We start from the raw sequence: 22,575 nt of genomic DNA, 5'->3' as shown, positions 1-22,575 counted from the left end.
CAAAGAGCACTGTCCTTGGCAAGGCAGGCCTCTGCTTTTGAGGAGGAATTATTGGAAGGGCATCCAGTAGCAGAACAGGAGGTTCATCCTAAGGTCTTTCTGGGCTGGAGCCTACAAAACCAGTATCTGACCAGCATCACTTTATGGGTTGTGTGGTTCTGGTATAATCACGTGTGTGCAATGGACAGAGCATGGTGACTGCTTGCCAGAAAAATGTACAACCCAAAGGGAAACTGTGTGACTAGTGGGAAAAGTGCTTTGGTTCAGCAGATTTAGTCCACTTCGTGGCTCATGAGAAAAGTAGTGTCTCTCTCTCTCTCCCTCTCTCTCTCTCCCTCTCTCTCACTCTCTCTCTCTCTCTCTCCCTCCCCTCCTTCCCTCCCCTCCCTCCCTCCCTCCCTACCTCCCTCTAGGGCAATGGCTGAGGAAAGCCAGGAGATGGGTGGCATCCATTTTCCGTTTCCCTTCCCCCCTTATCCTATCCAGAAAGACTTCATGGCAGAACTCTACAAGGTTTTGGAGGCTGGCAAGATTGGGATATTTGAGAGTCCAACTGGCACGGTGAGTGTGAGGGATGAGGGATGTGCGAGCGCCACTCAGACAGTTTGAGGCGGCCTTTCTCACCCTGACAGTTCACCTGTGTAGACATTGCCTTCCTCAGGAGTGGGACACACTCACAGCTGGCCCAGTTTGTGCGTGAGGTACAGAAGAGCCCTTTTGGCAAGGAGACGCGGCTAGTCTCCCTCGGGTCTCGGCAGGTAAGCAGAAGGAGGTGTTCTTGTCCAGACAGATGCCTCCTCCTGTGTCTTTTCTCTTGGCCTAGGCATAGACAGAGGTTGCTGAGGGCAAGGTGGGCCTGGGGGCAGCGCTCCTTGGTTGGCCAATTATTCTTAACAAGTTGCAGGAGACGCAGACTTGGCAGTGAGTCCGTCCTTTGTCCTTCAGCCAGCGCCATTTCTGTTCTTTATCTTTAAAGACATCTGTCAGTGTTCAGTATCCAAGATGTTCAGCTGAGCTCAGAAATGCCTTGAGTGGGAGAAATCCTCTTCCTCAGGAACCAGTCCACCATTGCCTATCCAAGACCAGATGGTCAGTCCTGCCAACCTACTACAAGTAACGTTCTATACACTGAGCAGGCTGGAGTTAGGCAGATAATGTGTATGCACATAAACACGGATGGATACATATATCAATGAAAGAGAGGCTGTGAATTGGAAAGATAGCAAGGAGCGTTTGGAGGGAATAAAGGGTAGGAGAAAAATGCAGTTTCAATCTCAAAAACAATCAGATAGGGAGAGAGAGAGAGAGAGAGAGAGAGAGAGAGAGAGAGAGAGAGAGAGAGAATGTGTAGTAGTGTGGCTTCCATTTCTCTCATCTAGGCCCAGAGATCACAACAAAGAACAGTAATTTTTTTTCAATAAAGGGCAGAGGTATTCTTAAAAACAAAAACAAAAACAAAAACAAAAACAAAAAAAAACAAAAGAAAAGAAAAAAAACCCACTGCAAACTCACCCTTTGGTTGGGAAAGAAAGAGAATGTGAGCACATGAAACCCTTTCATATAGGTTGGTGTGGTGCTGCACACCTTTAATCCCTGCACATGGGATACGGAGGAAGAGGAAGTTTTTTGAATTTGAGGCTCGACTGCTCTACACAGTGAGACGCTCTCTCAGAACAAACGACTACAATGCACACTAAAACCCCAAAGCCAACTAAGGAACAAAACCCTAAAATACTGGTACAGAAACGGACTGTGAGGAAGCTTCCTTCAAACAGTATAAGCTTGGGCGGGAGCCATGGCCCAGTGGCAAAGAACACTGGCTGCTGTGCTCTTCCCGAGGACCCAGGTTCAATGTCTAGCATCTCCATGGCAGCTCACGGCCGTCTGTCACCCAGCTCCGGGGCGTCGTACGCTTCCTTCTGGCTCTCCGTGCATGTCCCAGGCACGCACATGGTGCACAGTTAGACAAGCAGACAGAATGCCCACACACATAAAACCTAATCACCCCCGACTGATACGAAACACAGTGGGTTCTCATGCACGCAGAGAACAGGTTCTTGGAGTTGGTGGAGAGCTTTGTGTGGTGCAGCTTAGGCACAAACGAAAACTTCAGGAGGGCAGAAGAGCAGTTTAGTGGTCCGATTCTATGTTAATGGTCCATTCTGTAAGCAAGGGTCAAGATGAGGCAATCTTTAGAGTTGACTGAGGGTAAGCTTGGTAACAGAGGTTTCCCAATGTGAACGAAAGCCACTGCTTTCCCTCTTCTCCTGCCTTGTAGAGCCTTTGTGTGAATGAAGATGTGAAAAGCCTGGGTTCTGTGCACCTCATGAATGACCGCTGCGTGGACATGCAAAGACGCAAACACGGTAGGTACAGGACCTGTGTTGTGAGACGTTCCGGACAGCGTGTGAGTGGCAGAAGTGTGGTGGGGTCTACAACAGGGCCATGGCGTGAGGACTGTGTTAACCAGAAGGAATGGCTAAGCGGACCCTGGCTTCTGCCTCAGGCCCCTCCTTGGGCACAAGTGTTGGTGCTTCCTGGATCAGGGTCAGGGACCTGGCATAGACATGTTTGTGCCATCTCTTTTTGGAGAGCATAGAGGACAATTCCCATAGTATCCCCATGAGTCCACAGTAAGCAGGAATTTCCTACCCCGTGAACGTGTGTGGTTCCATATCATCGTTCCTACTCCTGACCCCAGACGTAGCTGAGCCCCTTCCTGTCCTTGTTCCCCTCCATCTGCACCACCACAGAAAAGATCAGAATTGGGGAAGACAAGGCAAAGAGAAGGAGACAGAAGATGCAGGCCTCCTGCCCCTTCTACAACCATGAGCAGATGGAGCTTCTCCGGGATGAGATTCTGCTGGAGGTGAAGGACATGGAGCAGCCCGTGGCCCTCGGGAAGGAGGCCCAGGCCTGCCCCTATTATGGAAGCCGCTTTGCCATCCCTGCAGCCCAGGTGAGCGAGCTGGGGAATGGGAAGTAGTCCATGTGCTGACACAAGGCTTTCCTCATCTCTCTTGTGTAGAGGACGATGTCCCTACCTGGGTTAGCATGACAAGTGCTTCACATCTCACCGCTATGGCACAAGGCCATCTTCTCCAGAGCAGAGAGATTGAGGAGGCCAGGGATCCCACATGGCCTGGGCGAGAGGCCAGTTAGCATCATGGAGAGTTCAGCACGTAGGAATCTGAGAAGAGTGTTGTTCATCCTAAAGAACCACACTGAAGGGTGTTGGGTAGGAGCTGAGCCCAGAACTGGAAAATAACCAAATGCTTTTTCAGGCGGGCTGCTGGTGTACCCTCTGACGGCTGCTGGCAGTCCTGTCCGGGTTCGACCGCCTTAGCTTTGTACAGAGAGGAAATCTGCTTCTCTCTGACAGCACTGCTGTCACTGTGCGTCACTTTGTGCTCTCCTGCTCCCTCCTAGGGAGCTCTGTGTCATCCAGGAGACTTAGTGGATTTCACGAGAGCAGGTCCTGGTAATCCTCCTGCTCAGGGCGGTGCTCACACATGGATGTCCCTGCTGTATGTGGGTGTGCACAGACAGACTGAGGGACTCGGCCTTGTCTCCAGATGTCTGTCCGAGTGAGGTGGTGCTGTCCGTATAGAAGACCTGAGCATGGTGTGTTCTCGACATGTGGAAGCTGTTCTCACCTCATTTCCCTTTATAAACAGCCCACTGAAATAGCTCTGTTTCTACATGGGAGCACTGGGGCCCAGACAGATATTCTCTTCCCTCACTGTCGTAAAGGACGGTACCCACATTGGCACCTGGTTTCCCGTTGTCCGTATCTTTGTGTGTGTGCGTGCATCAATGAACCTGTCTGTGCTTCCCTGCTGCTGCCATCTCCAGTGATGCCACCACTCCTGGCCTTTCCCCAATGGGATTGTGTCCCAGATTTAGCCCTTGATTTCAAGGAAAACACTTTACCAACTGAGTGCTCTCCCTCACTTGCTTGTTGGAAAAATCTTCATGGCAGTCTATACCTACAAATCTGAATTTATACTCACCCCTCATTGACATGGTTTCTCAGATTCTGTTAGCTGATGAAAAACCAAGGGTCATTTACATGAGAGTGTGCCAGAGTCACAGGGCTGAGGTAGCAGCCCCAGCGCCAGAGGCTAGGGTTGCCTTCTGCTGCTTGGTGATTGATTCTCAGTGCGGTGAAGAACTTTGGAGTCTAAGGCCGCAGCTCACCTCCAGGGACTCCAGCCCTCCCCTTTCCCAGTGATCAGCTCCAATTTGAGTTCCTCATAGTTGACCTCTCAGAAACCTTCTGAACGGAGGGCTGTTGGAACTGGCGGAGTCCGGATCTATGGCATTGGGGCTTGAATGCCTCCTGCAGGGTCTGAGTAAGAAATTCAACAGTGCAGTGGCCTGGGTAGTTTACTGCAGGATAAGCCTTCCGCTCTGGGAAGCCAGGTTGCTTCGCTCTCCAACCATCACCTTTCCCTGCAGCTGGTGGTGCTGCCCTACCCAATGCTGCTGCACGCAGCCACCCGGCAGGCTGCGGGGATCAGGCTGCAAGGGCAGGTGGTCATTATTGACGAGGCTCACAACCTGATCGACACCATCACCAATATCCACAGCACAGAGGTCAATGGTTCCCAGGTGGGTCAGCCCCTCCTGTTTGGGGCAGAGTGACATTGGTCATCCCTTTAAATGCCTGGATCAGGGGGTGTTCTGGATGTGGGGCTTGGGAAGGGTGAACTGAACTGGAACCCTGTCCTTTCCTGTTCCTCGGTAAGAGTGAGGTTCTTGGATGCCAGCTTGCAAAGGGCGGCTGCTTTGTCCTCAGCTCCTCCACCCAGTGCTGCTCACGAGTTGTCTGTTGGAAGGATGGGGGCATCCAGGCCAGCAGGCTCACAGCAGTGCCTTTTATCCTTGTGGTACCACATTGCTCAGGCCTCTGCAGGCTCCTGATTACCTTCCTGTGTATGTGGCAAGCAGCGAAAGGGGGTCTGTGTGCCTCATGCTTTTCTCTTGGGGTAGGGGTTCCCTGCTTTATTTTGGGAACTTGGGGATTCTTGGAGGGCAAAGCTGTGTGTCTTATACCCAAACTGCACAAACTGAGGTGAACCAGGATGTGACCACTGGCTTCTGACAAACCTATGTGATGTCACCCACCTTGAACTCAGTCCTGCAGTGTAAGCCATCTCCCAGCTCAGTTCTCATCTGAGCTTGAGGACCTTTGGCTTTGGACTCTTCCCTTACTCTCTCAGCTCTTGTCAGCCCCACGGCCTACCTGTGCATGTTTGCCTTTGTCTGTTGCTACCCAGATGCCCATCACCCTGATGGCCCCCATGTGTCCTGGGCTGGCATTTTCTAGATCGCTACAGAGGTTCTCTTAACCACATCCTGGAATTCCTTCGTGCTGTTCTGTTTTCTCCTTAGCTCTGCCAGGCCCATTCCCAGTTGCTCCAGTACATGGAAAGATACAGGTAAGAGACTTCCCAAGGCCAAAGGTCCCCCATGCTCACCTCTGTGGCTTCCACATTAGCTCCTGGAGCACTAGTGGAGGTGACTGGTAGTGCCAGCGTCTTGGAAGAATGGGTTGAATTGGTCTGTCCTGGTGTGTGCCCTCCTCATCCTAGGCTTTCTGGGGGAGAGCAGCAGGTGCTGAGAACCCTGGTCCTAGGCAGCCTTTATCTGCTGGAGGGTTTGTACCCCGCAGCCCAGTGTGTCGGCCCCTAGGCGGAGAGAAAGGCCCGTGCATCTGGTGCAGGGAGTTCCTGGAGGATGCCACAACCCTGCTCTGATGCTCCTTCCTCAGGAAGCGTTTAAAGGCCAAGAACCTGATGTACATCAAGCAGATCCTGTACTTGCTGGACAAGTTTGTGGCTGTTTTGGGAGGTAGGTGCACCTCTTCCCCTCCCCCTCCCACCATCACCCCTAATCTGCCTATTGTGTTGGTCTTGGTCCTTGAATGCCAGTGAGGACTCTTGGGTGTTTTATGCCTTTAAGAGCTGTCTTGGTCATTCCTTATGGTGTCCTTGTGTCTGTCTGTCTTAGCTGAGATGTTTGACCTCAGCCTTTTCACTTTAAGAAACCCAAGGGTGCGGTTATGATCATCATGCAGTGTGAAACAGACCTGATGTTTCATGGCGTAGTTACAACCACATGGTGTCCTGGCCATGACACACTGGCAGAAGGGAAGCCCAGGAGATTCAAACTTCGTTCACAGAGGGAAAACTAAGGCTGAAGCTGGGGTCTGCCTGTCGCTCAGGAGACAGGATGCAGGCTGTTGTCTCTAGCCTGCAGGTTTCTTTGTCTCTTCTGGGCGGGGACTCTTACACTGTATGTCAGCGGTTTGAGAGGCTTCTGTACAGCTATATTTCTAGAAAGTCGGTGGAGGCTTTTGTAGCAAGATGTCGTCCTGTGTTAGTACTTTCCACTTCCTTCTGTGCCTGTGCCACAGCTCAACGTCTTCTTCAGACCCTGGTGTTCCCTTGTCCTGCTCAGGGACAGTGGGGAGACTACTCTGCTCCTGTCTCTTGCCTGGCCTTGGGTTCCACTTGAAGTGTGTGAGTCACACCCACAGCTCCTGTACCCGCCTGGTTCTTAGTGTGTTGTTTGTACAAATGCCCCACACGGATGTCACTTGAAAATGAATGTTCCCTGTAGCTATGACGCTAGGACGGAGTTATAGCTCAGAAGTGGGCAGAGAGCTGCCACCCTGACCCATTGGCCTTTCCTCTCGTAGGTAACGTTAAGCAAAACCCTAGTACACAGAGCCTGCCTCAGACAGGTGAGGAGGTGGCTGTCAAGGGTGGGAGGTGGTCTGAGCCTCGCAGGGCTTTACTCCAGGCCTGAGCTGAGGCCTCACCAAGGTACAAAGGAGCATCTTTTGTCTGCCCACAGGGTCTGAGCTGCAGAGCATCAACGACTTTCTCTTTCAGAGCCAGGTGGACAACATCAACCTCTTCAAGGTAAAGCTCTCTTGTGGTTCAGGCACCTTTGGGTTTCCTTAAGGCTCTGAAAGGAGAGGTAGGGGAGGAGGTCAGTTTTTGTTCACTTGCCTGTCGTGTTCTGCCCCTGTCACCTAATCAAGTAGACATAGAAGAAATAATATGTAAATCGTTGTCCTTGAGTAAGCGAACATCAACGGATCTAAATTAGGACAGCAGCAGCCAAGTGGTTGTGCCAGGGCCTGTACACCACTCTGGGGTTCTGTGACCTAGGGTTGGTAAGAGAGGTTGGTCTTGGCATCCCTTGGAGTAAACACAACCTCTCCATCCCTACCCACCTCTGTTCTGCCAGACTTTCTCCAGGGTGACTGAGTGTGATGAGCAGGTGGGCGTGGCTAGGATTACAGTCCCCTGTGTACATACTGAGTGAGGTGGGAAGGTGGGCGTGGCTAGGACTACAGTCCACAGGTTACTTAATGTGTGAGGGGAGCAGGTGGGTGTGGCTAGGACTACAGTCCACTGTGTACATACTGAGTGAGGTGGGAAGGTGGGCGTGGCTATGACTATACTCCACTGTGTACTTACTGTATGAGGTGGGAAGGTGGGCGTGGCTAGGACTACAGTCCCCTGTGGACTTACTGAGTGAGGTGGGAAGGTGGGCGTGGCTAGGACTACAGTCCCCTGTGTACTTACTGAGTGAGGTGCAGGTGGGCGTGGCTAGGACTACAGTCCCCTGTGGACTTACTGAGGGGAGCAGGTGGGCGTGGCTAGGACTGGGCGTGGCTAGGACTACAGTCCCCTGTGGACTTACTGAGGGGAGCAGGTGGGCGTGGCTAGGACTGCCCAGCCAGTCTTCCCAGTGGATCCTTGGGCAGGATGGCAGGCACAGACCTTTGCTTCTGTTAGCCTTTGAAAACTGGTGCTCCCACAGTTCAGTCGCTAGGACTCTAAACCACAACCTAGTGTCCCTTTGTCCTGAGCACTCTGCCAGCACAAACTGTGGACACTTAAGAACAGGAGAACTGCTGGGCTGTGGTGGTGCCCGCTTTCATTCCAGCACTCAGGAGTTGGAGGCAGGTGGATCTCTGTGTTTCAGGTCAGCCTGGTCTACAGCTCTCCGGTCAGCAGAATCAGAAGCTCACTGAAGTGTTAGCCAAGGAGGCATGCAAGAGCTGAAGGGGGCCGAGAGGGGGGACTTGAGTGCTCTCTGCACTAGGACAGTCAGGGTTTTTTTGGGAAAGAGTTAACTTGTGCCATCCTGCCGTCCAGAGGCATCCTAGATACCCTGGGGAAGGTGACAGGGTCCTCACACAAGTTCTGATGTTGGTTGCAGGCTCTGCTCCTGCACTGCCTGAACTGGTGAACAGCATGGCGTCTCCAGGCCTTTGTTCTCCTCCCTACAGTGTGGCTAAGAATGTAAACATCCAGTCAGGGGTGTCCTCATGGACACCACAAAAGTCTAATCACTGTGGTCAGACCATGATGGGGATCAGGTATGGAAGAGCTTCAAGAATGGGGTTAGTGAGCACAGAGAATGTGAGGATCCCAGCAGAACTCTGAGGAGAGAGGACAGAGAGACACAACTACACCTTTATTGATCATATGCCCAGTTAGAGGAAGCATCATCTGTGTTATCCATGTACTGAAGGCAAGCAAAGAGACCCACACATAGATCCTGCAGCTTCCCCTACGAAGTTTTCCCCTGGAGACTTGACAGCTCAAGGGCTGGGATGAACATATAAACACATCCAGGGGTGAGGATGATGGCCAATGGTTCTTCCTCCATAGCTGAAAAAAAATGTCCAAATGTTACTTCTGATGAGCACCCACTCTACTGTGCACAGCCCCCACATTCATACACCAGAGACTCCATTTTAGTGTGACCGTGTCCTCTCCATTTCCCAGTCTTGAGTGAGCATCATGAAGAAATGGTGGGACACTGCAGATATGCCACCGTCCACAGATGTCCTCCCACACCTGAACCTTGCTAAACACACAAGCAGGGTTCCAAAGCCCCAAAGGACTTCAGAAGTCTTTCATCTTTTGTGCAAATGGGTTGGCCAGCAACCCTTTGGAAAACCTACTTATTAATAATCAAGGGTTAAGATCATCACAATTCTGAGATTCTACCTCAAACCATCCAGAATGGCTAAGAAAAAAGACTCAGATGACGGGGTTGGGGATTTAGCTCAGTGGTAGAGCACTTTCCTAGGAAGCGCAAGGCCCTGGGTTCGGTCCCCAGCTCCGAAAAAAAGAACCAAAAAAAAAAAAATCTCAGATGACAGCAAATGCTGGCGAGGATGTGAAGAAAGAGGAACACTCCTCAATAGTTGGTGGGATTGCAAACTGGTACAACCATTCTGGTAATCAGTCTGGAGGTTCCTTAGAAAATTGGACATAGTACTTCCTGAGGACCCAGCTATCCCACTCCTGGGCATATACCCAGAAGATGCACCAACATATAACAAGGACACAGGCTCCACTATGTTCATAGCAGCCTTATTCATAATAGCCAGAAGCTGGAAAGAACACAGATGTCCCTCGACAGGGGAATGGACACAGAAAATGTACATTTACACAATGGAGTACTTCTCAGCTATCAAAAAAATGACTTCATGAAAGTAATAGGCAAATGGATGGAACTAAATATCATCCTGAGTGAAGTGTCCCAATCACACACACACACACACACACACACACACACCAAAAAACCACACATGATATGCACTCACTGATAAGTGGATATTAGCCCAAAAGCACAGATTACCCAAGATATAATCCACAGACCACATGAAGCTCAAGAAGGAGGATAACCAAAATGAAGATGCTTCTGTCCTTAGAAGGGGGAACAAAAGTATTCATAGGAGGAAATACAGTGACAAAGTTTGGAGTAGAGATTGAAGGAAAGGCCATAGAGACTGACCCACCTGGGCATCCAACCATATACATAAAGCTATCAAACCCAGACAATATTGCTGATGTCAAGAAGTGCATGCTGACAGGCCTGATATAGCTGTCTCCTGAGCGGCTCTGCCAGAGCATGACAATTACAGAGGTGCATTCTAACGATTGAACTGTGAACAGGATCCCCAATGGTAGAGTCAGAGAAAGGATTGGAGGAGCTGAAGGGGTTTGCAATCCCAGAAGAACAACAATACCAACCAACCAGAGCTCCCAGGGACAGAACCATGGCTCAAAAGAGTACACCTGGACAGAGCCATGGCTCCAGCTGCATATGTAGCAGAGGATGGTCTCATTGGGCACCAATGGGAAGAGAAGCCCTTTGTCCTGCCAAGGCTCAATGCCCCACTATAGGGGGATATCATTGCAGGGAGGCGAGGAGAGCTGGGTAGGGAAACACCCTCATAGAAGCCAGGGGAGGTTGATGGGATGAGGGTTTATTAATGGGAAACTGGGAAAGGGGAAAACATTTGAAATATAAATACGAAGATGTCCAATTAAAAAATCGCAATTCATCTTGATAAAAGTTTAGTGGATGCTGCTAATCATGGGCCAGCAGAGACTCATTGCTCCAGTGACTGACAGATCTCCATTCCCCAGCACGGTTGACTTCTGAGGGCCCAGAGATGTCACAGCTACTTAAGGAAGTTCTTTCTATCTGGGACATGGGTTCTCAGAGCTGGTTGAAGGGTTTATTCAAGATGAGGAGTGGGGATATTCTCTGGAGAGTTCACATGACTTGGTGATACTAAAGGCAGCGCCCAAAATGGTGGCAGAGATTGGTGTCCAAAACAGTATCCATTGAGCATCTTCATTCATCCACCAGCCGTTAGATAGGAACTCAACACACTGCACTGCACCTTTGACCAGAGTAGGTGAGGTCTAAGTTGAAAAGCTGTGAGTGTAGTGAGGAGCAAGCCAGCTAAGTGTTAAGTTCCTGTCCTGTGCTGTCTTCCACAGCAGGGCAGCATATGACTAAAGCGTGACCGATTCCAGACTGTGTGTACCTGTCCTGCCCCACTCTGCTCAGGTACCTTGAACCCAGCAAAAGCCCACAACTGAGCTCCTATTAAGGGTGTAGGCCCTCATTGCAACATCATCCACCTTTTGTAATGTCCCAGATTGTTGGGGATGGCTGGTACTGCAGAGAAAAGAGCATGGTGTAGGCTAAGAGGCAGGGCACATGACAGAAAGGGAAGGTCAAGCCTAAAGAATGACAGGTTAGCTACAAGCAAAGGGTCATTCATGGCCTCTAGTGGTGGCACCCGGGTTCACGTGTTTGTGAGATGCCAAAAGATATTAGATTTGTCTTTCAGACCTGGGTAAACCTGAAACCTGAACAAGGAATTCTCTGAACTCTGCATGGCCCGGCAGGAGCCCAGCTTTTGAAAGGGACTATTTAGGCTCCTCAGAACCAAACAAAAATCTTCAGAGTTTGAGCATCTCCTCAGCATCCCACATCTGAACACATCACTGGGAAGTTGGTAGGAGTTCACATAGCTTACTGTGTGTGTCCTGAAGCACCTCTGTCTCATGGCCACGATTTTCCTTGACAATTCAGCCCATAAATTTTGCAAGTGAATTTTTCGATGCCTTCTTGCAAACAAGCTTTTTAAATATGGTAACAGCACATCAGACAAGAAAGGGAGATGATCTACCCAAAAGCCACCTGAAAAAAATGAGATAGGCTGACAGCTAAAAGCAGCAAGGTCTTTGCTAGTGACCAGAAGGAAACATGGATCATATGGAACTGAGCAAACACCAGAGAAGGAGAAATCGTGGGGATGACATAACCTGTCGGGAGTGGACTAGGGGCTCTGACTCATAATAACTCAGGACAACAGTATCGACAATTTCCCAAATACATCTTGTGTGTAGAGTTCTAAGTTGGTCTTCATGAAGTTCACACATACCAAACAGGGCAGGAAAAGCATGCGATAATCAAAGCTCGTGTCTTTCCAGGTGGCGTCCTCCACTGGAAGTGCTAAGAACGAGCCAGATGGAGTTCTCCAGAGGCACTGGGAAAGCTTAGACAACAACATGGCCTCCTGAGAAGCCAGAGAGCAGGGTTGGCATGGGCAGAATGTGCAGGAAAAGGAGGCCTCTCTGCACCAGAGACCACACTGGCCTGTAGTCCAGTGTCACGCCATGTTAAACTCAGAAGAGCCTGAGATCTCCAGGCAGCAGAAAGAATCAGAGAGGTGATCCATGGCTCCCTGTTGGGCCAGAAGAAACAGGCTACCTTCTGATCGAATGTGCGCTCTCCCAGTGTGCGCAGTCCTAAACCCAGCTCACATCTGTGGGAGAGGCGGATCATCTGTCCCCTGAGATATAAAAGGACACAGCATTCTGCTATGAGAGCATGGGCCACTGCCACTTGAGAGGAATCCCAACGTCATTGCTTCAAGTCCCTAGCGGATATGGTGTTCAAAAGGGCAGCTGGTAGTCATGGTCTCCCTTTGTGAGACTGAACAGCTAAAACTCTCTGAGGATGCGCAAGAGAGGAACTTTCACCTCTGCTTTCCTCCTAGTGCCGTTCTTCATCTGCACCTCAGACAATTGAGAGATGGATAACGTCCTCTGAGTAGTTTGGAGGGGAGATCTGGACCAGGTCAGGAAAGAATGGGGCGTGAGTTAGCTGCTGTGTGCAATGAGTGGAATTGGTGCCCTTGCTCACCTCGAAATGCCAAAGACACGGTGGGGGAGCTGGGAAGACTTACAAGGTGGAGGGACATCCTCAGATGTCATTCCCTAGGTCTACTTTATAGGGAGAGCTCACACAAGGAGGAAGAGTCCTGCATGGCTCAGAGCAAAGCCTGCTGTGACAGGCCTGGCTGTGTGGTGAAATGGGCTCACTGTAGAGCTGTTAGGACACTGGACAAGGCCAACAACTGCCCATGTTACACAGGAGAAAAGCCTGCTGGGACGGGTCTAAGTGTGCAGTAAGGCGAGCTTACCACTGTTAGGACAGTGGACATCTTCCCATGTCACACAGAGGGAGATGATATCCAGACTGTGCCAAGGTGATGGCTGAGAATGACTGAAATGGGTCTGTCTGAGGGGAAGAGTGTTTTACAAAGAAAGCCAGGAGGAAGGAGAGTTCCTGGGTCTGGGGCCTATCAAGCAGGACTTCAAATGTGGCCCTTTCCTGTGAGCCTTGATGACTTTTTGTGTCTTCAGGAGAGACCTGCCTCAGCCTGCTGTCCCCTTTCTCACAAGGTCACAGTGTATCATTTATCTCAGTGATGGACAGACAGGAGTACATTTACCAGAACATAATAAATAGCCCGTCCTTCCATATATGGACAATTTAGATGCATTGGGTTGTGATTCCAGCAAGAGTATCTAAGTCAGACCAGGAGGCACTGGATGAAGAGGTATGGGGACATCCCTGACAACAGCTGCAGCAAGAGCGGTGGGACTAGTCATACGCAGCCATGTTTCCAACCTCCCTAGCTTTAGGATGTGGTGCCATCAAAGCCTCTGCTCTAGGTGCAGACCTGAGGCTGCTTGGGAGAGTTTCCTTTTACATGATGTAGAAGTTTCCCCGTGCTGCACCCTGAGAACACAACCCCAGGTCATCAGCTGCAGGACTGAGCCCCCCTTTTGCCCTCTCCTCTCATAGCTGCTAGGAACCTCAGTGTCTTAGCATCAAAAGCTAACATATCTAATGTTCTCGCCTTACTAGCATCTAACAGATGAGGTCCATGGTGACTTTCTGTGTTGTCTCTAAGGGGAGACTAAGGAAAGACAACATGAAGGGTGATCTGATTCTTGGCCTTTGGATCTATGGTGAATCTCTGAGTGTCTCAGGTCATGAGTCACTGCAAAACCTTGGCTCATCTTCTGTGAGGTAGGACTGTGCGAATTTGTCAGTGATCCCTAGGAAATGGAATTGCAGTGTTAAGGTGAGATACCTCAGACCCATTTTCTTTTGTGGACTCAAAATTTTTCTCATGGCAGAGGAACATTGCTCCTTGAACAGGTTGTTGGTTATTTAGAGCAGATGAAGCCAAGTGAAGCCAAGTGTTTCCCAGAGCATCAGTGTTCTATCAGACTCTAATAGACACTGTAGATGAGTTCACTGCTTCGCTCCAGCATCCTCCCTGAGTGTAGGGCACTGGAACAGGCATGGCCTTGGAGAGATGTGGTATTTTTAGTGTGGAAGGTGGAGATAAAGGCAAAAGATCCAGCATGGGTCAAGATCATGCAAGGGTTATCCCTTGCTTTCTGGGCTCCTGCTTTTGCATAATCAGTTGTTGACACAGCCAAGAACATGACTGAAAAGGTCCCAACAGTGAATAAACAATGAAACTTGGACAGTGGAGCTGGGAGCTCTCAGGCTCAGGAACCACACTGGAGCAGGTCATGCTCTGAGCTTTAAGTTTATTCTCACCTCTGAGTCCGGATTAAGGTTGTTGGCTTGGTCCCACTCACAGGTAAATAAGAGCATCTGGTGTGAGGGCTCTGGATCTGCTGATGAGGGAAGCCATGTCCTAAAATATTACAGACTTACTGTTACAGCCAAAGAAAGTTCTGGCAAAATAAAGGTAGGCAGAAAGATCTGGGACAAATGAAGTAGGATGCTAAGATTCAATGAGACTTAACCTTAGAGAACTAAGCTGAGAGGTTGAGGATCCCCAAGTCAACAATCAAGGCAGTCTGCAGGAGAGATATGATCCAGACTGGCATCCAAGGAAGGAGAACAGCACACGTCTGTGCCAAGGCCAAGGCTCCCACTGCCCAGACAAGTCAGGTACTTCTGTGTGTACTGGCACTGACAAAGACCCTTCAGATTCTTCACCTGCAAAAACTTCCAAGAATAGACAATAGAGTACAATCTCAGGGTATTTCCCCAAGTTTGAGTAATGCCTCAATAGAGTATCCTTTGACCTCTATACGGTACCCAGAAATTAATCATGCTACCTCTTCCCCCCCCACACACACAATGATACAGACAGATAGACAGAGACAGAGACAGGCAGACAGAGACTGAGAGGCAGGGAGAAAGAGCAAAGGAAAGAGAAAGAGATGCAGAGACAGAGACAAAGCAGGAGTAACAGAGAGACAAGCAGAAACAGAAGAGACAGAGGATAGAGGAGACAGTAAGGAAGTAAGTGACTAAATATGTCAATAATATAAAGTGCTTTGCAAGGTTATGGGCTCTCAGAGCCATACCGTCTGTGAAAATTAGGGTAATGTCTGTAAGCCTCATACATACCTAGTAGCACTGAATTGGGCCTACTCAAAGAAGCACAGGGTAACAGAAGGAAAATGGCATGAGAGGGTGACCAGTCGTTATCCTTTCTTGGAGGGAGGGGTTCCATACCTGGAAAAGGACCTGGCAGAGGAAACAGAAAAAAAAGGATCAAATGAAGGCAAAGAAGTCTGCTGAGAAATCTTCCTCTATGTCTGGAAGGCATCACTTGAGGACACAGTAGAGACATCACAGTTATGAGCTGATGGCTGAGTGAAAACAGTGTCAGGTATAATGTGAGGAAAAACTGAGAGGGCAGAGAGAACACACTACAAGGTGTCAGCCTTGAGCCCAGGCAAAGTGAGAAGCTGAAGCCTCCAGTCATGAGTCTGAGAGTTTTCAATGTTGGGAGCTGTGGTGGCCACAGGAGCAATTCATGGTCTTTAATCAGACTCTCAAGCAGTGCAGGAGAGGTGACCTGGAGGGAGAGTCTTCACAGAGGAGTCCTCTAGATGAAGTTCCCCTGTGAGCATGTCTGTAGAGGACCTCTTTGATTACCTTAATTGACGATGGAAGGCACAACAGCTTCGGCAGTGTCATTCCCTAGGCTTGTGTCCCAGACTGCATGACAGCAGAGAGCTCTAGATGAGCACAAGCAAGCAAGCCTCATGCATGCATTTCTGTCCCTCTGCTCTAGGCTGTGGCTATGACATGGGTAGTCCCTTTGCACACGAACCTTGGCTTCACATGGCCTTGCAGTATAACCTGGAAGTGTCACCTCACTGTGATAGAAATGCAACTAAAAAGGGTTTATTTCAGATAATCGCACTGACTCTAAAACAACCCAGGGCAACAGTAGAAGATATCAATCTGTAGGTCCCAACTCATGCTCAGTGGAACATTGCCTCTCTCCCTCTGAGGGTCTCATCTCCAGTCATAATGTAAAAATTTCCTTCAGGGCATTCTGTCAAGGGTCAGAGGGACTTCTGTCAGTGTGTGCCAAGTGTCAGATTACAACACAGGATTTTACAGTGACCTTGAGCACCTCCACTAATGACCTTCTGTGAAATACCAATCATATTGAGAGGCAAGCATGTGATACTCCCCTTGTTCTGTGTGCTACCATTTTCTCCCCAGAGCTTGATTCTGGACCGAGTAATTTCGTGGAGAGGCCTTGGACATCCCTGTTTATTCTTTGCCTTAGAGCACTGGAAGCTCAGTTAGACAGGATCAGAGTTGCAAATGTCTGTGGTCTTCTCTTGGAGAATACTGGAACACTGGATTAGCGCAGTTCAGGGCCGGTTAAGAAATATGCAGGGGGGCTGGAGAGACTGCTCAGTGGTTAAGAACACTGACTGCTCTTCCAGAAGTCCTGAGGTCAAATCTCAACCACTACATGGTGGCTCAACGACCATCTGTAATGAGATCTGATGCCCTCTTCTGGTGTGTCTGAAGCCCACTACAGTGTACTTATTAGAATAAATAAATCTTTTTAAAAAGAGAGAAATCTGCAGGGACTTAAGTGCTCAAGCTTCCCAAGGAGCAAAGGTCGCAGGGATGGGGAGGGCTCCTTTGCTTTCTTGTCAGCAGGAATTCTGTAATGGAAGGAAATAATAGGAGATAGAATGAATAGGGGATGAGGACAAACAAGGGCCAGCTCATGGATCCTATGAGAATGATTGTTATTTGGTCTTGGGGTACAGGGATTGAAGGCATCTGCTCAGGTCTTCTTTTGGGCAGATACCAAAGAAGCCTTGCTCTTGTGAATGGAGTTCCTGTGGAGAATCTGTATCATCACGTACACACTACATTAATGGCTTGACTGTTGTCTTACTGGTTAGGCATGCAGAACAAACGTGTAGGAATCCGGTCTCTCTCTTGTCTACAGATGCTGATGTCCATTCTTGGCGGACGCTCCACACTGATACAGCAAACCAGCAGCTCAACACCTGGGGGTTCTTCCGACCGCAGGGAGATGCGGAGGTGGCCCATTAGAGCCTTGATCTTTGTCCCTCTGCCGGGCACCACACCATCACATTATATTCCACCTGGGCATTTGTTCCTGTGTACAACAGCCTCACATATTCCTGCATACCTTGCTCAGGGAGGAGGGTTTTACTCTGTGTTTCCAGTTCAGCGTTGGTATTGAGATGTGATCCTCTGCAATAATGACCACCTGCCCTCATCGTCAGAGAGCTATGTCCTTCCTGACCCCACATGCACCAGCTCCTGTAGGACGGAGCCGTCATCTGCAGAGGAGAAGCTGAAGGAGGGGAAGGCCTTAGATGCAAGGTGAGGGAACCATGGTACCATGGACAAGGGCAAGCCCACCTTTGCTGAGAACTTCCTACTGCATGAGACACCCCCGTGTAGATTACAACTAGGGTAAGAGCCAAAGCGCTCAGGAGGGAAGGACACTGGAGCAAGTGCAGAGACGGGAGAACTGATGGGCCATTGCCTTGTCCTGAATGACTAAAGCCTGCACTTGAGACATGCAGTGGCCATCAAGAATAGCCAAGGCCATCGACTACTGGACGTCAGCAAGTTGTGTGTCAGGAAGCTAATGGAACAGCACGTCCTTTAGGGCGGTGAGGGAAAGGGGTCACATGTGCCATTGGGCTTCATCTCATGCTGACTCTGGGATAGGGAGAGTCCGGACCCTCTATGTCCTGTGCAAACTCAGGTTCCATAGGGAATCAATGACCATCCTCTGCAGATGAGGACAGCAGTCATGAGTCCCAGAAATGAAACCAATGGAGAACAGAATCGATGGGGCGGTAAGTGGCTGAGACACCTGATAGAGGACTGAGTGAAAATGTGACAGGGCACGAGGTCAGGCCAGCCATGTCCTGTTCCTAGAGTGGCAGGCTGGAAATTGTTTTCCTCTCCCCATCTGGATTGGATGATTTTCTGTCAATTTGGTAAACTTAAAGTCATTGGGGATGAAAATGTCTTGTTGAGAATATGCCCTTATCAGATTGTGAGTGTGTCTGTCATACATTTCATTATCAGTGATTGACTGTGTTTAGTGCAGTTTGGGTGACAGCAGACATGGGAGTAGCTAGCCACTTTTGGAAGATAAATGGTGGGTTTTTGTCTTCAGAGCCCTGGGGAAGCAATAGAGTCTTGACAGGCAAGCCCTGATTCTCTTGTGCAATCACTTGAAGCACCCAGTGTTCTGAGGGGGAGATGAGATTTCCTTTTTGGTCTTCCTCAGGCAGGAAGGGCCTTTTCTCTCCGATGTGCTGCTGCAGACACATGGGGTAGCCACAGCTCCTGAATGGAGGGCACAGGCAGGGAATTGGCTCTTCTTCTTGGGACAGTGTGAAGCAAAGGCAGGCATGGAAGCCCTTCTTGCCATCTTGTGTGCTGATAGTGCCAGGGCAAGAGGCCCATGCTCTCCTGAGGGCCAGAGTGGAGGATGTCAAAGTTGGGCTCACTGGCCCTCCTCTTTAGGGAAAGGCCAGGCATAGAGTGATGTGCCGTTACGGGTTGCATAGGGCACGGAATCTCAGGCTCGGCTGAAGTGGTAAATCTATGCTCGGGCCTCTTGCGAACGTTTTTTAAAACTAAAATAGGTATCCGTCTGTTCATTAAAATTTTTTAGCTGTGATTCCAAGATCTCGTTGGCCTAAAACCCCATGCTTCAGAGCATGTTCTATTGTTTTAATCTGGATAGGTCGCTGTGTGGTATTAGCTTCACTTCCATGCCCCATGGATATCTCTTAGTGTCCTCACTGGAGGGCCTCATCCCTGGGGGACTCTGAGGACATGGTGAATTATGTTTTCAAGCTGCCCAGGAAAGTGAGCTGGACTGTCCCAGGTTCCCTTGGCAACCCTTTATCTAGGTCTGTCTTCTGCTTCCTCTGAAGGAGCCATACCTAGGGGTGAGGAAATGGACAAGGAAGTCCAGATGCACTCCTCTGCCTCCTCGCCAGCATATGGCTGCCCCATTATGCCTCTGGGCCATTCAAGCTCTGTTCCCACTCTGCCATTGCAGTAAGGTGCTGGGTTTGCACTCGATGCCAGGACAAAGGTTATTACATAATCCACATTACCCCCTGCATGTCCGAGGGAAAGCTGGGTTTCCTGCCTCGACGGACAATGCCAAGGCTGTGGCAGTACTTCATGGCTGACACTGTCTGCCTGAATGTTTTCATTGCCTCTCCCTCCTCCTGCAGGCCATCCTCCACTGTCAGGTCAGAGAAGTGTCCTCCTGGGGCACACTCAGGAACAAGATGGACCCGACTTGCTGTTACTAGAGCCTGGGAGAGGCTGATGGTTTAGCATGGAGTAGTGACCACTGTCAGGTGTGATGCCCCAGCCCATACTTGTTGACACTTTCATTGGGTCTGCTTCCTGCCTCTTTATGCTTGTTTTTTTATTTATTTAAAAATTTCAACATGAATGAACACACATTAACATTTTTATTTTCATTTCAAATGTTATCCCCTTTCCCAGTTTCCCATCCATAACCCCCCTATCCCATCCCCCTCCCCTTTCTTCTATGAGGGTGTTCCTCCTCCCCAACCACCCACCCCTTCATGGCTCCCTGCCCTGACATTCCCCTACACTGGGGGCGGGGTCCAACCTTGGCAGGACTGCCCAGTGGTGCCTAACATGGCCCTGCCTGGCTACATATGTAACTGGAGCCATGGCTCTGTCCATGTGTACTCTTTGGGTAGTGGTTTAGTCCCTGGGAGGTCTGTTTGGTTGGTATTGTCGTTCTTATGGGGTTGCAAACCCCTTCAGCTCCTTGAAACCTTTTTGTAACTCCTCCAATGGGAACCCTGTTCTCTGTTCAGTGGTTGGCTTTGAGCATCCACATCTGTATTTGTCAGGCTCTGGCAAAGCCTCTCAGGTGACAGCTTTTATCAGGCTCCTGTCAGCATGCACTTCTTGGTATCAGCAATGCTGTGTGGGTTTGGTGGCTGTATGTATATGAGCTGGATCCCAGGGTGGGTAGGCTCTGAGTATCCATTCCTCTAGTCTCTGCTGCAAACTTTGTTTCCGTATCTCCCATGAATATTTTACCCCTTTTAAGAAGGACTGAAGCATCCACATTTTGGTCGTCCTCCTTCTTAAGCTTCATGTGGTCTGTGGATTATATCCTGGGTACTTCGAGCTTTTGGGCTAATATCCAGAGATACAGGCATGTGCTGGTGAAAGGAGGGGCATAGTGCATGGAAACCAGGCTTGGCTGAAGTGGTAGATCCATGCTCAACCTCCATGCATACCTGTTCTTTTAAAATCAAATATGCACCCATCATTCCGCCAGTGCCTTTTTTTTTTTTTTGGAGGGGTTCAACCATCTCATTGGCATTAGACAGCATTCCTCAGAGCATGTCTACACTGTTGTAATATAGAGAGACCACAGTTGGGATATTTACTTCACCTTTCCTGACCCATGGGTGTCCCTCAGTGTCTTGAGTGCAAGGCCTCATCTCTCAAGACACTGTGAGGACCTGGATAATTAGGTTTTCAACGTGCTCAGAGATACAACTTAGAATATGACAGGTCCCCTGGCAATCTTTTTCTTGATACCGTTCATGTGGCTTCCTCTGAACTGGTGGCACCCAGTGTGATAAAATAGAAAAGCAAGCACAGACCCCACACATCTGCCTTTATCCCACCACGTGGCCCCTCTAGTACAATCTCTGGGGTACCAAAGCCCTTGGTTCCTCACTGCCATTTCGGGAGGATGCTAGGTCTGAGCTTGGTGGAGCAGCCAAAGCATCAGCTTGGTTTTTCTGTCTGCATCTTGTATAATGTTTTGAAGTTTAGCGTCTCGAACAATGTCAAGTTTGGGGCAGTACTTTGTGGCTATCTGCCCAAAATTTCCTTTGCCTCTCCCTCCTGCAGCAGGCCATCCACCATTATCAGGTCAAACAAGTTTCCTCCTGGAGCTCACTCTGTAGCTAGATAGACCTGCTTTGATGTTGTTACTAGAACCTTCAAGAGCCTGATGGAGTCAGCATGGTGAATGTCTGAGGTGTCATTTCTGACAGTGTTCTCCTGATGTGCTTCTTGGTTATCTCTACAGTTTTTATGGCCAGCACAGCTTGTGTTTGTCTTTGGCAGGCAAGATTGACAGTGCCAAATGTACCCTTGCCGATGGGAAGAGCACACGGACTCCCGAGTTGGTTCTGTGCAGAATTGCTGGCCACAAGGCTAGGGTTGCTTTGCTCTGGTGCATACCGCTGCTGAGGGACGACCCACAGCTCCCACACTAGGTGCAGCTGATCTCACCCAACAACTAAACAGACAGCTGTGAGGGAATCCCACAGGTCGCCAACCACAGCTCTCTCTCTTCTGTAGGGACAGAACTACAGACAGCCCACAGCCTCCTATGGGGGACCCTCAATCTTCCATCACAGTAATGTCAGAGCAAGAAATGGAACAAGCACAACACGGCATAAGCCACAGTGGCTGTCTCTACTTTGGGCCACTGGGACCTTTGCATTCTCTTGAAAATGAGATTAGCCTCTCCCAGTTCAGCGGTTCAGAGACAGATATCTACTTGTTTAACAGGCAGCAGAGTGCTTCAGTGGCCTTTGTAGATAGATGTTGACCAGTACTCCATGCAAGCAGGGCCAGCTCTAACCTGCTGCTCAGGTAGGGTGTCGGTCACAGTCTTTGAAGTTTTGCAGCTAGTGAGGGACATGGCCAGTTCTGTACAGATGACCACAGGGCCAGCTCTCCTGCCTGCCACTGGTATCACGTGATGAATGAATGAAGAGGGATCTCACCCTCGCCTAGCAGACAAGAGGACCCTTGGGGTTTGTACACAACCCATACATCCAGGCCCAGCTCTACTGTGCTCCCAGGCAAGGTCTGGGGCCTGAACTCCAGAGTGCTGTAGCAAGTGAGTGTCAGGGGCAGCGTTCCTGCTCTGGTCACACCAGAGTCAAGTCTCAAGCTCGCTGTAGGTGGTGCGGCACAAGGACAGAGAAGGGTGTCCCTTTCTTTGTCCGCACTACTGAATTGGCACCAAGTAGCAGTGCCAGCTCACCCAAACTTGCTCTTCCCGAGGGCAACACACACCCTCCTCAGGCGGTGACTGTGATTTAGGTCAGTGTAGTCCCTGCTATGTCATGATGGGGAAAGCCAGTGGCAATGTTGTGCAGTGCCTCACATGCCCCCTAAGGAGGTTTCCTGGAGAGCATGCAAACTCCAGACCGTGTCTGAAAGATTGTCCTTGGTTTGGAGTCAGGTGGCCCATTGATGTTTCCAGCAGTTTGAGACCTGGTAACTAGGATAAGCCAGCTATACTGACAAGCTTTCTGCATTGAAGTGTGGCTTTCTTTTGTAAGAAAACTCTTACCTACGCAGACACACACTGACTAAAGACTTGCTACTCTCGTCAGGGACCTCAGTAATCTTGGATTGGTCTTCTCACTCAGGGAAAACAAAACCTGTACCTGTCTTTTCAGCCCACTGAATAAAACTGATCTTTTTGTTCCCAGTTATGACTGCTTGGTTGGTGTCTTCTTTTAAACCAAACTG

At 49.7% G+C, this 22,575-nt stretch overlaps 2 protein-coding genes across 3 annotated transcripts; both read left to right on the top strand.

The window, feature by feature from the left end:
- Positions 1 to 417: 417 nt before the first annotated feature.
- Positions 418 to 2,599, top strand: LOC116898553 (ATP-dependent DNA helicase DDX11-like). The gene is made up of 2 exons (XM_032899764.1): positions 418 to 561; positions 2,279 to 2,599. The coding sequence occupies exons 1-2, from the start codon at positions 418 to 420 to the stop codon at positions 2,597 to 2,599; spliced, it is 465 nt and encodes a 154-aa protein (XP_032755655.1).
- Positions 2,549 to 12,177, top strand: LOC116899557 (ATP-dependent DNA helicase DDX11-like). 2 transcript variants are annotated; one of them, XM_032901454.1, is made up of 7 exons: positions 2,549 to 2,959; positions 4,462 to 4,614; positions 5,398 to 5,444; positions 5,777 to 5,856; positions 6,707 to 6,751; positions 6,865 to 6,932; positions 11,835 to 12,177. In XM_032901454.1, exons 1-7 carry the CDS (start codon positions 2,801 to 2,803, stop codon positions 11,922 to 11,924), a joined length of 642 nt encoding a protein of 213 aa, XP_032757345.1. In that variant the 5' UTR covers positions 2,549 to 2,800; the 3' UTR covers positions 11,925 to 12,177. The 2 variants fall into 2 exon arrangements, with proteins under 2 accessions (XP_032757345.1, XP_032757346.1); XM_032901455.1 differs by lacking the exon at positions 6,707 to 6,751.
- The last annotated feature ends 10,398 nt before the right edge of the window (positions 12,178 to 22,575 follow it).

The sequence above is a fragment of the Rattus rattus genome, chromosome 4 (genome assembly GCF_011064425.1).
Source record: "Rattus rattus isolate New Zealand chromosome 4, Rrattus_CSIRO_v1, whole genome shotgun sequence".
NCBI lineage: Eukaryota > Metazoa > Chordata > Mammalia > Rodentia > Muridae > Rattus > Rattus rattus.
Note: the sequence above shows the minus strand (reverse complement) of the source record. Positions and strands in the feature narration are given on the sequence as shown.

Bases quoted from the DNA above. Each gene is read 5' to 3' on its own strand.
- LOC116898553 (XM_032899764.1), top strand. From the start codon at position 418: ATGGCTGAGGAAAGCCAGGAGATGGGTGGCATCCATTTTCCGTTTCCC. The intron at 562-2,278 runs GTGAGTGTGAGG...CCTGCCTTGTAG, and splicing joins TTGAGAGTCCAACTGGCACG to AGCCTTTGTGTGAATGAAGA.
- LOC116899557 (XM_032901454.1), top strand. From the start codon at position 2,801: ATGCAGGCCTCCTGCCCCTTCTACAACCATGAGCAGATGGAGCTTCTC. The intron at 4,615-5,397 runs GTGGGTCAGCCC...TTTTCTCCTTAG, and splicing joins CAGAGGTCAATGGTTCCCAG to CTCTGCCAGGCCCATTCCCA. The intron at 6,752-6,864 runs GTGAGGAGGTGG...GTCTGCCCACAG, and splicing joins ACAGAGCCTGCCTCAGACAG to GGTCTGAGCTGCAGAGCATC.